The sequence below is a fragment of the Heliangelus exortis genome, chromosome 12 (genome assembly GCF_036169615.1).
Source record: "Heliangelus exortis chromosome 12, bHelExo1.hap1, whole genome shotgun sequence".
Lineage (NCBI taxonomy): Eukaryota > Metazoa > Chordata > Aves > Apodiformes > Trochilidae > Heliangelus > Heliangelus exortis.
Window position 1 is genome coordinate 6768548 of NC_092433.1, and position 15698 is coordinate 6784245.

The following is a 15698-nucleotide window of genomic DNA, read 5'->3' on the forward strand; positions in this document are numbered from 1 at the left end:
TTGAATCACCTGGATCAGCTTCACCAGGCTCATTTCAATTTGCTCTTTTTGAAGAAGCTGAGAAGCCCAAGTAGGTAAATTTGTGTTGACACCACCTAAAATACATCCCTCTGCTACCAGAAGCCTTGTGAACAGAGGGGAACAGGGGTACCATGGCCTTCCTACTATGGCATTGAGGAAAAAAACAGGGTTGTGTTGTTTTGGTTTTTTGTTTTGATTTTGATTTTTTTTTTTTTTTTTAAATCTTTTCAGGTTTTTCATGCCAAAGTCCCAGTTTGGTTTTTTACAGCCGAGGAAATCTTTGCCTGCTAAGAACACACATCCACGCCTTCACGGGGCAGATGCTGGGGAATTTTACAAGTATCCTGAGTTTGAGTGGACACCCAGAATTTTGTTTGACATTAATTTTAAAAAACTGTCAAACATTTTGATGAGCATCATTGTAGTATCCTTCAATAGAAGCTTTAAATGAAAGGGGAAACATTTAGAAACTTTCCCTTAGCAGTCAGATTACAACTTACACTTACTACTATCTTAAAGGCCAGTACATCTGAAAGGAAATGTACACTGTGATGGAGAACTGAATTGCCCCCAGACTGAGACCTTCTCAGATTTTGTAAAGGAAGATTAAATCAGCCCCTACATCAGTACATAAGAATGAACAAGAAAACCCTCCCAGACCAAACTACAGCCACCCTTCTCCTAATAACAACCTATACCATGAGCCAGACACTAGTGTTTTAAATTTAACACATTAAAAAAAAAACACACAAAAATATAGAAAGAGCCCTGAAATATGCATTAGCTTTGTGACAGTCTGGTACTGATGAGCATCACGATTACAGAGAGAGACACCCATGCTCCCATCTGACTCACCTGCAAGGTAAAGTGCCAGAGGACAGGCACCAGAAACAGTGACACTGCTGCAGAGTTTTACTCTATTTTAGAGTTCAAGTACACAATTTATCTGGCACAACCAAACAAATGTATTTGCCATTAAATATCTTATTAACATCTGCTTATTAAGCACTGGGAGTACAGCAAGAAGCAGCTGAACATTAAAGGAAGAATAGATGAGCAGTTTCAGAATACAATACAGCTCTCAGTGATAAAGGGAAAACAGAAGTGATTTATTTATAGCAACCACTTAAAGACAGTACAGTGCAACTACTTGGGGGAAGGGGAAAATTAATCAGCCTTCATTCCAGAGGTCTCTTACTGAGCCTCTTACGAAAATTATTCTGGCTAAACATCATTCTGGGCAGCTATTATAGTGCTGATCTGGAAGTGAGGGGGGGCTCACATTAACTACACAACACACGTACAGCAGTAGTAAAACTGTAAGCAACAATTAAAAAAATACCTTTCTGCTTTCTAAATGATGATATTTGGAACATATATTGACATGATAACTGCCTACCTGAATTTTACACCTACTAATAAAGAAGTAGGATTCTTATAATTCAATCCAGAGGAAATATTTCTTTTCACTTCTCTTCATCCCTCTCCACTGAGAGGAGCAAGGAAGGTTGGCTTAGCTCTATTTTGGAGTCCCTTTAAATCAATTTCCACAGTGTATCTACTCTTTTGGGTTTGGTTGTATTTTTTTTTTAAAGAGACTGTGTTAACAATAATTAATTTTCAAGTATCTAACAAGATGCCATTCCTTTTAAGCAACACATATACCCAACATGTTTGATACAGAAATTCGATGTATTAAAATTCACTAAATACAATTAAATTCACTATCTTAGTGGAAAAAAATTCCCCTGGAAACAATAGAGGAATAGAAAACTCCCAAACGTGGTGTACACTTTTTACCTGGACCCAATTCTACTAATCCAAAAGAGTGAGAAATACCATTAAAAGTCTTCTACTTCAAGGAGTCATTCTCATCACAGGTAAAGTGCTATTTTAAACGTGTTCCTAGAGAGCAACAGTGACACCCAGTGGAAGCATATTAGCTGCAAGGTAAGCTCCACAGGAAGGTGGGATGGAATGCACCATATCAGATTGAAGGATACATTAAAAACTAAGAGTTAACCTCATTTTCCCTGTTACATGCAAAATATCGACTGAACACAGCTCTCCAAGCACAGGCACGTTTCTCTATACTGGAAAAGCATCCCCTCTCTTCAACGCAGCACTGAAATTTCTGAAGCAATCACATCCTTCAAGACTTGGATTACTCTGCATCTACTTCCCAAACCAACATAGGGTAACAACTAGAATTAGAAAACAAGTTAATTGGTTTTATGAAACAACTTATTATACCATTATATCCCTGCTCACCTCTCATCGCAGGAGACAGATTGTGATAACAGAAGGGGATTTGGGAGAAAGAAGGAAAAAAATGGTAGGTGAAAATGTTCACTCTCATTCATTTTTGTGTTTTTGCTTGATACCAAAATGTAAGCAGGGTTAGCTAAGAAAGAAGCTAGAAATTTAGATAGAACCACTCCCCTATTGGTGCTACTAAAAATACTAAGTTAAAACACCAAAACTTGGTACCTTTACAGTAATGGTCATGACCAATAAATACTAGGTTTGTGATAACCTCAAGGATAAACAGAGGTAACAGACACATCTCAAACCCCTTTAAAGCCCAAGGCATTCTTGTGCCAAAATGTAAGTAAACTACTGGCAGAAGCAGATGGAATAAGGTATGGATAATGTAAGTGAAGCACCATGCAGCTCTGCTGACCATGCAACCAGGAAGAGAAGAAACAAGGGTAAAAACTGATGACCAGCTACAGCACTCAAACATGAATGAACTCAGCCTGCCCATATAGAGAGGACTGCACTTGGACTGAAATTTGTATTTGCTTAGAGAAACACTAGGATTGTATCTCTTCAAGTGATGCTGTTTGGCAACCTCCAGCCAAGAGCTGGAGATTTTCCCTTCCCTGTCAGAAAGGAAAAGCTGTTCCCCTCCTGTGTTTCAGTGACCTTGCTCTTCTGGTTGACTACCTCTTGGTCCACTTAACTTACCTCTGCCCTCTGTAAATATCACTTTTAAAACAAGACAGATATTAGCACCATGGTTTTCAACATAACTTGAGGTAACAAGCATCTATGCACACTATTGAAAGCACCTGAGCTACGTGCTGGTCATGCTTTTCAGTTGGTTTATACCACTATAGTTATCACCACAACCCAAAACCAGTAAGGAATATACCTCTAATAAAGCCAGGGTTTCCAAATTACTAGTAATGATTGCAATACTGTGGTAATTCACAGTCTATTCTAAAATAATAGGAACTGATTTTCAATAGCCAGTTCCTTTCCAGTCTAAATTACATTTTAAATAGCTAAAAAGACCTCTACAAACACTGAAGAATGGGCAAATTTTGCACATACTACATTTCCAAAAGTACAAATGACATTCCTCTGATGAGTGAAAGAGGTTAGACATTGAAAGCCCAGTGGAAGAGTGGACAGGTGAAATTTAATGACTACCAATTGCTTAAAAAACAAAATAATATAAATTACAAAATATAATAGGTCTGGATTTATTGAAAAGGAAAAGCTAAGGGCAGCCCTCAGCATTTTAGATCTGTATTTTCCTACTTTGCATAGACAGTTTACCTCCCTTAACCAATCCTGCCCTTCCATCAGTCTTAGTGTTAGGAAATATGAAGAGGTCTTTCAGAACCTGGGATGGAACTATAAATCTTTGTTGCACAGGTGATGCTCAACTGGCTATCCTAACATTGCTCCTGGAGAATAACAGCACCAAAAATTTCCAAGGAACACTTTTGTGTGAAAACAAACCACTACAGGAACAAAGAGATAAATACGAGAATCATTGGTAAGCAAGATCACCAAGAACTGAACTACTTGCTTGGTCTGTTTAAGATCTTGGAAAAAGCTCCCCAAAAAAGCAGCCAAACACTGAAACAAAGTGTTTATCCCTAGTCTTGGTTTATCCAGCTACAGGTTCTTTTCCACTAAAAGCAACAGGCTCCAAGGCAAGAAGCAAAACACACCCAGTGATCTCCTGAAGAGTGAACAAAAGCTTCCTGCTCATTTTCTTCATCAGAATAATCCACCACTTTCTAATCAAATAAATGTATGCAATGTAAGATACACATATGCATGCACATACACATAAAGAGATGCAGAAACACACATTGTAACATGTCCATTTGTTATTACTCTTCCTTGAAGCTTGGATTTTAGCAGAGAAGTTTGCAATCTTAGAAACTTTTAAAGCCTGAGCCATCTTCATCCATCTCAAAGCTGACACAGAATAGCAGCTTAGAACAAAAATACAAATCTTGCCTCTGTCTCTCTCTCTTTGAATTATGACTCAAGCATTAAAACAAACCACATACAGCAGCAACCTAAGTGGGTGAATTTACATTAATTAGCCTGAGATGCTAAACTTAAAAGGCAATTTTTATTCTGACCAGTAATGACTTGTCAGGACTTGCCTTATTGTTCCAGGGCCTTAAAGAACAAATCTCTTTGCTGTAAGATGACAGAAATTAAAAGCTGATCCTCTTATTTCTGCAAAAAATCTTGTCAAACCAGAACCCAAGGGAAAACAGCTGCAGCAGCATGGCTGCTGCCATCCACTAATGGGAAAAACTGTTGCAGGTTCTTGCAGTTGTTTGGAGCCTCTTGGAAATCCAAGGTGCCTATTCCCTGCCTTTCCCTTTCTCTCAAGTCCATCATCAAAGACAAGATATGAAAACTCTGATAAACAGTCTGAAACAATGTGCACAAAATCAGAGAAGCCAGAAGCTTTTGTTCCTTTGCAGTGGACACTCCTCTCCCTACACTGACCAGAGCAAGAGAAAAGGAAACTCAGATGTTTTAAGGCAACAACCTGGGGGCAAAGCTCACCTCAGTTTCACAGCAACAATAAAAAAAGCTGAAACAGAGTAATATAATACTACTGTTAACAGGCTTTCTGGAGTACCTTCCAGAAAGAAGCTCTACTATTAGCTGTCTGAGAGGTGGGCACTCATAGAGAAAGAAAAAAAACCCCATGTATTTTGCCCTGATGCAGCCTCACAGTCAAATTCAGATGCAGAAAAATGGTGAATTCTGCAGGAGGCTCCACAAAGAGCACAGTAGCTGATAGTGCTATCCAGTTCTGCTCAGATCATCTCAGGCTTCCTGATATGAGGAAACCTGGTACCCTTGCTAGGCTTCATTTGGAAGGAACGGAATTTGATCTGGACTCTGGTGCTCAGCTGGATGCAGCCATTTCAGCAATGAAACCAAAGAGTTACTCCCTCAGGGGCTGCCCATGAAACAGATGATGCAACCCTGATGCCTTCCTGCCTGGTTTTCTGGGCTGGGAGCAGGGTGAAGGAATTCAGACAGACCTGTAGACACACAGCATCAGACCAAGTTTCTGCCTCTTTTGTTAACAAGAATGTGTATTTAGAAATGAGGGAGCAGTGTGTTCTTTCTGGCCCATGTTAGCCATGGTTCCTGCTAATCGTGCTACTCTAATGGGAACAATTATTATTTTCCCAGAGCCTGAGGATGCTGAACCAGAGAGGAAGAGTTCAAGCAAATGTTCTCCACCAGCTGGGCTTGTGCACCATGACAAGATGAATGGAAGATGCCATAGGAGCACGCTACTTGCACAGACAGAACAGAACTGCCAGCTGCTCCTGCTAAAAGAAAGATGTGAGCAATGAAAGGAAATGACATCCTTGTGGCTCCAACAAGGTCTACACACACACACACACACACACACAAACACACACACACACACACACACACACACAAACACACACACACAAACACACACACACAGACACACACACACAGACACACACACACAGACACACAGACACAGACACAAACACACAGACACAAACACACAGACACAAACACACAGACACAAACACACACACACACACACACACACACACACACACACACACACACAAACACACACACACAAACACACACACACAAACACACACACACAAACACACACACACAAACACACACACACAAACACACACACACAAACACACACACACAAACACACACACACAAACACACACACACAAACACACACACACACACACACACACACACACACACACACACAAACACACACACACACACACACACACACACACACACACAAACACACACACACAAACACACACACACACAAACACACACACACACAAACACACACACACAAACACACACACACAAACACACACACACAAACACACACACACAAACACACACACACAAACACACACACACACACACACACACACACACACACAAACACACACACAAACACACACACACACACACACACAAACACACACACACACACACACACACAAACACACACACACACACACACACACACACACACACACACACACACACACACACACACAAACACACACACACACACAAACACACACACACAGACACACAGACACAGACACAAACACACAGACACAAACACACACACACAAACACACACACACAAACACACACACACAAACACACACACACACACACACACACACACACACAAACACACACACACACACAAACACACACACACAAACACACACACACAAACACACACACACAAACACACACACACAAACACACACAAACACACACACACAAACACACACACACAAACACACACACACAAACACACACACACAAACACACACACACAAACACACAAACACAAACACACACACAAACACACACACAAACACACACACAAACACACACACAAACACACACACAAACACAGCCTGTTCATGTGCAGACCAAGGTAAAGACCCAGTTTTGTCCACACCACAAAAGAGGGAGAAGAAAGATGCTCAAGGTCACGTGTTGGAACAGGCCTACATGACCAAGCTTCCTTCCATGAAAGAAAGGTGAAGGTGAGGCAGCTATGAGCAAACCATCTGCACTGCTTGGGAAGGATGCAGGAAAGAGCTCCTGAGCATCCTGTGTTCAGTTGTATTCAGACTTCATCCCTGTGAAGATTCTGCTTGGACATCCAACCAGAAGAGAGAAACAGTGGAAACATCTTGAGCATTCCTGACAGTGCTGTTCTTCTAAGTAAATAATCTACTTTCTTATTTCAAGAGCAAGACAATCAGGTACCAGACTAAAGCCTCCTAAAGTGTGAGCACATCAGACAAACAAGGTGACAAGCAGATCAGGAATAATGATAATTTTGCAGACCACATTTCTCCTGAAAGGCTGAAGGTTGAATCTCCTACTGTTGAATGCAGAATTCCTCCCTTACAACTCTTGAAAATAAATAAATAGAAAGGGGTGGAGGAGGTGCAAATGACAACACACATTCATATCCAATTGTGAAGAGCTGCAGCTCTGTGCAATGAACAACAAAACCGCCTCCCAGGAGGACATTTCACAGCAAGAAAAAAAAAAAAGGAAAAAAGGAAAAAAAATCTACATAAATATTCATAGATACTAATGGATGCCAAAATTAGAGATAGTTACCAATTTGGGAGCCAAAAGGTCAAAAGAAGAAAAGGCACATCTGGCCTATGAGTAACCCAGGAGGAATGTATTTACACAAGGAATGAGTGGCTGACAGAATGAATTGCTGCAGTCAGCACCCAGACCCTGGACTGAGCACAGGAGTCACCCAAGGTCAAACACAAAACAGAACCAGCAAACGAGAGGTGGAGTCAGCTTTGGACATTCAGTTACAGGTCTCAGAAAACTTTATGATCAGATCACATTTTCTGGACTTAGTCCCCAATCCTATTCAACAGAACTGTTTTGGAGATTGCCATTGAAGAAATAAACATAATCTAAACCTGAAGAAAATAATACAGTAATGCAGGAAGAGGCCTAAATGCCCATCTTAGCTGAAAGAGGCAATTAAAGAACCAGGAGCTACTTACCTTTTTAGAAGCCCTTTACTGCTCTTCCCAAGCTTCACTTTGTAAAGTCTGCTATGCCATTAACTTTCAAATTTGGTAGCTCCACAATTTAGTACCATTTCACTTCAAAGGAGCTGAAAATATTCCAAACACTTGTGCTCTTCAATTTTGAAAGAGCAGAAAAACTTCTTGGTGAGAGGGTGACAGAGGGCAACTCTGCACCTCTGCCCATGCTTCCCAAATTGCCCTACCAAGGGTTTGTCTGCTTCTGAGTCTGTTTGCACAGCCACTCACATGAGAGGGTCTCAGCATCCTACCAGTAGCCAAAAAGTTAATGCAGCTGTAGAATTCACCACTGAATCATCAAGAGAAACATTTCCCCATCACCTCTCTCACTAGGATACTCTTAGCGTGAGATAAACAGACCACACAGACTGTGCATTTCACTGCCTTTTCAACATTTTAAGTTCCCACTCCCCCTGTTCAAGATCGTTTTGCCTCTGAGGTACTGTAACACAAACACATTTTAAAGTATTTTTCTTCAGAGAGCTGCATGTGGAGGCTTAGACTAAAGTTTCTTCATCAGCCTCTTCCTTTGCCAAGCAATATTTTGCACAAAGAGTTAAAACATGCCTAAAGAAGGTTTTTGTTTAAATTTGAGTTAAGAATCTCTATGTCAATTAATAGTTTCTCTTTTCCTTAACATTGCATGAAAAACTGTTTACCAACTTAGCATATACTACAATGGTTTTATTCATAATTTTCAGTGCACAAGTTTAAAAAAACACCCAAGGGCTTTCTGTCCATGTGACATCATCTGCTCTGCATTTGCTTGACCATACATAAGCTTCTTGGAATTAGTCAACAATAGCAGCAAATCTGTCACATAATAAAACAAGTGTTCTGGTACACTCATGTCAGCTGTAACCATGTATTTGGAAAGAAAACACTACCAAACCCCCCAAATAAAACAAATTGTCTGCTCTCTCTGGAAAGGACAAACTGTATGATGAATGTTTTCATATTATATCAAATTAGTGAACATGTGCTTTGATCTGATCCTACACAAATCTTCAGACAGACCCACATGCTTACAGTTACTGACTCTAGGACAAGCACAAGAGCCCATACTTATGCAACCACATCCAAAATCTATACCTTTTATTCCCTTTACTTTAGGTCCTCACCACTCAATATTGCAGCTTAAAGCATGAATTTACTCTTACCCCTTAAGTTCTAAATCAAAACTGAAATGCTTATAGAGTCAAGACACAGCACTGTAAGACTTAATTTCTTCCCATCAGCTTCATATAGCAGGCATCAGGACTACTTGTCCCTAACTTAGGTTTTCAAGGCAATAATGTAACACTTAACAGCAACAATTGTTTGCTTATAATTTAAGACTAAGCATTTATTTCAGAGCTACTGTTACTCTGATCTACCATTTCAAGTCTCACACCTACACTACCAGGTATTTGTAATTCACTTCTGATAGCTTTAGTGTTTTCTTTGACATACTCCATGTCTGTGCTTTTACACCACAGTCGTGACTAATTCCTGCTCATCGTGAGCTTCAGTCCTTGCATGGAGCAGTTTTATTTTCCAAGCAAGCTGATTCTCCCAAGCCTGATGTATTCACAGAGAACCCAAGCAGGTGAGCAGAGCAACTTTGAAGTTCATGTCTAGTGTTGCAAACAAGCCCAGTACCCAAATTCATAATGAACCTGAACCAACAGCCTGAGAAACCAGTGTCTTCTGATGGTTCCAACCTCTGTCTATGGAAGTGAAAATAATTTGAGCAATTTTGTATTCAAGCTCACCAACCCTGACAGCGTTTCATCCCTTTTATCCCAGAGCTTATTTAGGATTCTTTATTCTTCCTATTCATCTTGATGACAAACTAGTTTTGATGTCTGTTCAGTTATTCTTTCTTAATTCTTGCATTTTAGTCTGATTCTCCCAACAAGAAATGGGATACTTAACTGAGTCTTTTTATACAACCACAGTTTTGATTAAAATTTATGCTTGGAAAAAAATTTTCAAGCTCTCCTTGGAAAAATATTCTCTTTGATTTAATGGTGAAAACAGATTTGAGATGTGTCAAGAACAGCATTCATATGTTCATCCTATATATGCCTGTTTAAAATGTAACTGCATCCCAGAATGTCTGCAAAATCTCAGTATTATCCAAGAAGCAGAATTCTGGCACTTTAACACAGCAGCAGCAAAGGATGAAGCAGCTTCACCTTTCATTGAAGGAAAAGGTGACCACAGCATGAAATCAAGAGCCACAGGTGGCAGTTTCAAGTGTGATTTTGATGGGAAAAGTAACTCACACTAGACAAAGTGCACCAAAATAAGTACCTCATTATTAAAAAGCAAATGTTTTACTCAAAACAAGAAGGAACTGAATATTTAGTGAAATTTAGTGAAATTTAAGGTTTGCAGTAATTTGTAGCAGTGATGGTGCTCCCAAAGAGCCCAGCATAATACATTTCTAAAAGATAAAGTCATGAAATTCACTTGAAAGAAACAAAGCAGACTGCCATGAATGGAACAGTTATTAGGGAGGCAAGATTTTCATGCTCAGGTTATGCTTATTTCTTAAAATTGCAAACCAAGCCATTTTCAAATATACCAGCTTCTTTTTAACAGCAAAGAACATTTCATATCAGTTCTAAATTTAAACTCAAATTATGGTATCCAAAACAGGCTCTTGACCACATTGTTTATTCTTCCTCTTGTAACTTACAACTTAAGGCAATTATAACTGCTCAGTTATAATTAAAGCATTGCATTCCTAATAATCTGACACACAAGGATACTGAGTAATAGTCATATTTTGCATATCCATTCTTATTAAGTGTTGTGAGCTCTTACTAGAGACCAGGTTGAAGCTCCAGCATGCTTCATGATTATTCTTGTAACAACCATGCAGCTGATGCCCCCTAAAAATAATTGAGACTATATTGGCTTTGGCATCACCAGACTGTGTAACACCAGACAAAAACTGAAACTCCACTCCTTTATATCAAGACAGAACTGCAGGACACTCTCAAGGCAAAACAGTGTTCTTCTCTGCATAAGACTTTGTTGAACTGCATCAAAAAGCTCAGTTGTCTAAGACATTGGTCTTAGTTCCAGCCAGAATCCAAACCCTCCATTGCAGCTGCCTTCACTCCTGCTTTTAACCAGGGATAATTTTGCTCTTGAAGACATTAAAGAGGTTAAATTTATAAGTCTATCCATGCTCATAGTTATCCTGGCAGATCTAGTGGAAGCATCACCTGTGTTATTCAGACCTAAAGGTAACAATCCCATTTGCTTAAGGAGGAAACAGGGAGGAAGAATCCTACTGATTGTAATTCAGTTTGATCTTCTCTGAGTTGCACATAACAGTAACTTTCCAACACTTTCATATTCAGAGAGTACTGCTGGGATCAGCAGCTCCCATGCTCCATGCCCAAGCCAAAGGTTGCATTTGGGTGGTGATTCAGAAAACTCCTTTGAAGTAACTTAGATCCCCAGACCAAAGCATGGCTCTTCTGCATGACTCAGCATGGATTCACTTTGCTTTCTGTAAAAACACAGCACCTGGTCCAAACCAATATATTACACCTCAAAGAATTTGCAGCTCCCTGTTTCCCATGGGCTCAGAGCATGAGTAGAGCTATTGTCAACCAACACCACATGACATGGGTTTGCCTGTCAGTAGGCCACAAATAGCTGGTCCTAGCAGCATCTCTTAGGCTTTGCCAGGCAAACCCTCTTCCACATGGGAATACTCGTGCTGGAAGGAGAGATGCTCAGGGTGACAGTCACCAAGTTCAAAAGTTTCATTCAGCACCTACCTTCACAGCACATCTGAAGAGATTCTATAACAAAGAACTATGTTTTGGAAGAGCTTAGGCTTTTCCTTCCTTTCCTTAAAATACTACTGGATAATATGCTCTGGTAACAACAGCAGTACAGAGGGGGGGTAAACTTACCACAATCTCCCATTAGTGGGTGGCTATACTATTGAAGCTACTCCTTGGAACGGTACAAACTGAAAACAGTACTTCTTCCCATAAAGGCTTTCTTTGCCTCTGCTGTATTTCAGCCTGGAATTATACTACACAATACCATAAATTAAAGCAGCTAGAGTTCAAATTTAGTCTGGTTCAACAGGCTCAAACAGACCTTACACAGAGGTCACTGGACTGCTAGTTTCATAGCTTGCATAACTTAAGAGTTAGAACACAAGAGAAGAGGAAAAGGAAGCAGTCAGTTTTATCCAAAACCAGCCAAGGATCAATAAACATGTTCACCTCCTTCTTCCTTCTGTGACTGCTTCCTACCATCCTCTGGTTTTGTTTTCTTTCTTTACAGAGCACTCCATATCATAAGGCATCAGGTTTAGAACTGCAGACTCAAATCATGCCCACCTCAGAACACTCTATCTATTCCAACACCTTGAGCAATGGAAGGTATTTAAGACATAACATAACCTTTGTACCCCAGTAAAGAAGATCTAAGTGGATAAAAGACACTGACACAAAGCAACAGACACTGGCTTACCTTTCCATTGAGGCAATGACAGAGATGCACAAACCCCCTGATTCACAAACTGCTTTTTACTTTACAGCTCATGTTGAACAAGGTGTTCCAAAACCAGGCACGGTAATAACACATTTAAAGAATCCCTCAGGTATAGTCAAATGTATCAAAAATACCCAAAGATTAACAAGACAAAATACAGAAGTTAAAGGATCACCATGTGCAAAACTTGTAACTCATACAGGCAGAAACTTTAAAGGTTTACTCTCATAATATGCAGCATCAGAACTACACTTAGGTAAGTGCATCATACTTGTCCTTAGACAGAGTCACAACTCAGGAGTTTAACACAACTGAGACAGCACATATGTACTGAGGTCTCAAAGGATTCAGGAAAGGAGCTCCTGTATAATGTGCCACCTAATTCTCACATGTGAAGTCCATGCACAGATTTGTCTTTGCTAACTGTCAGTGAACAGATACTGTGAACAACATGTACATGGGGACTGACACCAGCCTAAAGGCTTCAGATCAGCTATCAAATCTGACTTCTGCTGTTACTTGTGTCTGTGCTTTCTTTTTGTGGATTACCACCCAAACCTACCCCACATCCTTAAGCACAGGCTGTTAATAAAACATGCAAGCATACAAGCACTAAATTTATTTCCCTTTTAAAATCATCACCTTTTTCCTATAAAATATAGATAAATAAAACAAACAATACAAGATTGGTTAAAACCAGACATCCTCAAATAAATATTAAGGAAGATAGCTCTATAGTGCAACTGCCTGAAAGAGTCACAAGCTTCCAGGTTGCAGAAAGTGAACTGAAAAAGAACTCTACAAGATGCCTGCATGCTGACCTACCAGAAAGTGATGGGTCCCATCCACACTGGTGCCAGACTTCTGTGTTTTCAGTACATCACCATAATCTGCTGCATCAAAGTTAGTCTTCCACACCATCACCTATAGAAAAAAGTTCATTGTTAAAATTTTCCATCTACATTTGCTTACAGCTCAATTTTGCCAATGCATCAGAAAGGAGTCAGCAGATGCACACCAAAGCTTAGCTAAGAAAGCTTTGCCATCAATTACATTAAGAATGTTATTTGTGAATATGCTACTGAATGCAAACATAACATATCTGAGTTCTCAATGGGTAAGTGGCCACTTCCAATATTCTTTGGGTCAGGAACATCATGAAACTAGAGCTACCATGAGATCTTCAAAGCAACATGCAGAATACATAATTAAAACCATAAATATATTAAAATACCATGCTCAGTATACTAGCACTTATCAGCCACACCCCAAAAAACTAGTCACTGGTTTACCATGAGATTCATTCACAGAAAAAGCAGAGTTAGTACTTTGAGACTAGCATTAGAGATGTTGAGATATTTTGTCAGCTGAACACTAAACTTTAATCCCACTTACAGGAATCTTCTCTCCATAATGCAGTATTTAGTTCAGAGAGGAAAGAAGACTCTAGCACATAAACCATTTCAACATATCAAGAGCAATCCTATGGAGTAAAATCCTTAGCAGTGGGCTCTAAGAGTCTAAAAAAGTCCAAAAGCAATCAATCAGCTATTTCAAAGGTCTAAAACACATCTGTGAAACCAGGCAGCTCATCTTGGTTAACAGACACAGCACTGTTTATTCTTCACTTAATTTTTCATCCCTGCTTTGTGTCAAATAAAAGCATTTTTCTTTTGTAGTTGCACACCTAACCAACAAGGCCATTCCATTGTGTAACAGAAAAAAAAAAAAAAAGTGATGCTCTTTTATTGTACAGACTGTCTCTTCACAGCTAGCAAAGGTGCTATTACAACACAGACAGGCATTGACACCCAGTCTAACCTGGGAATTAAAAGCAGTGCAAAACAGCTCAGTGCAGATCGATGACAGGAAATGATACTTACTCAGCCCACTGCTTTGGCTTCAAGTCTGTCTGGATCTCCAGCAGGAAACTCACACTAACTACGTTAAAACCAGCAGCTATTTGCAGCACAGGGTGCAAATGGCACTTTCTGATTCCAGCAGGCCTCGTACAACAGGTCTGGTTGCAGTTCAGTAATCAAATATGGGGTTTTTTCAGACAGAATACAGGTCCAAATCACACCCCCCCCCCAAAAAAAACAACCCTAAGAAACCCCAAGCAACACTTTGACCTGTAGAAATGTTCCTGATTGTTATTTATTTTTCCCTTGGATTCAGAAAGTCACCGTTTTATGAGGTCCATTCCACTGAAAAAGCTTCTTAAATCACCAGTTTTGTATTCACAAGGCTAGAGGTGTTTTTATTATATACATACATTGTATGTTAAAGTTCTTTCTCCATTCATGAAAGGAAGGACAGTCTGCATTTTCAGACACAAACCTAAGAAGAAGACAGCTCCCTCACTAGAGCTAAGAACAGGAAAGCCAACAACCATTCTTCCCAGTACACACAGTTCAGACACATGCAAGCCTTGAGCTACAATGGAAAGGGCTACCAAATAAGTTCAGTATGTGGCCCCATGCCACAAATACACCTTTACAAAGCACCTTCCTGGGGAGGCACAGCCATTCACTGCTGCAGCTTAACAATATCAGGTAATAAGTTGCAATGAGTATTACTTTGGTTTAAGAAATCCCAACCATAGGAAAGACAAATAGGGAGCTGATAAACAAAAGCCTTTTGAAGGAATCTACTTCACACAATGGAGAAACAAAAATGCAATAAATCTAAAAGCCAGCTTCCTAGAAACTGAAGACAAATAAAACTCCTTAAGTTTTCTATTGAAAAAAGTAACAACAAATTGCTGTATAACTGCAATTTCCAGCTGCATCAGGGCTTTTAAGGAAGAGAGAAACAAAGATGCATATTTATATCTTGATAAGTACTTCAAGAGCAAACCTTAATATAGTGACGCAAATGTAATTTTATAAGAGATGTATCCAATTTTTTTTTTTTGGTCTTCAAAACATTCTGTTTAAAGACATAAATAAAAAGTGGCCTTAAAGAGACAGGATGACAAGTTATATCATCTATCTCCACAAATCTATAAAATCAAGTTAAAATGCAGCAGCACATGAAACTGCCATGAGCTGCAACCCTATGATTTGGTTTCCTCCTTAATAGCATAATGCAACTGAAAACACACAGTGGAGAACCCAAGCAAGTAACTTCAGCCTGGTCCAGACAAAACAGGTACATTTTTGCTTTCCCCTACTACTGACAACAGAAAACCCAGCAGCTTTTAAAAAATGTGAATCTGAATTTTAACTTGGAACC

General features: G+C 39.6%; 1 protein-coding gene across 1 annotated transcript in view; it reads right to left on the reverse strand.

Moving 5' to 3' along the window:
• Positions 1-15698, reverse strand: part of POC1A (POC1 centriolar protein A) — a 51873-nt gene that overhangs the window by 14922 nt on the left and 21253 nt on the right. Inside the window, exon 9 of the mRNA XM_071755715.1 lies at positions 13287-13385. Coding sequence (XP_071611816.1) covers positions 13287-13385 — 99 coding nt within the window. The remainder of the gene's footprint in view (positions 1-13286; positions 13386-15698) is intronic.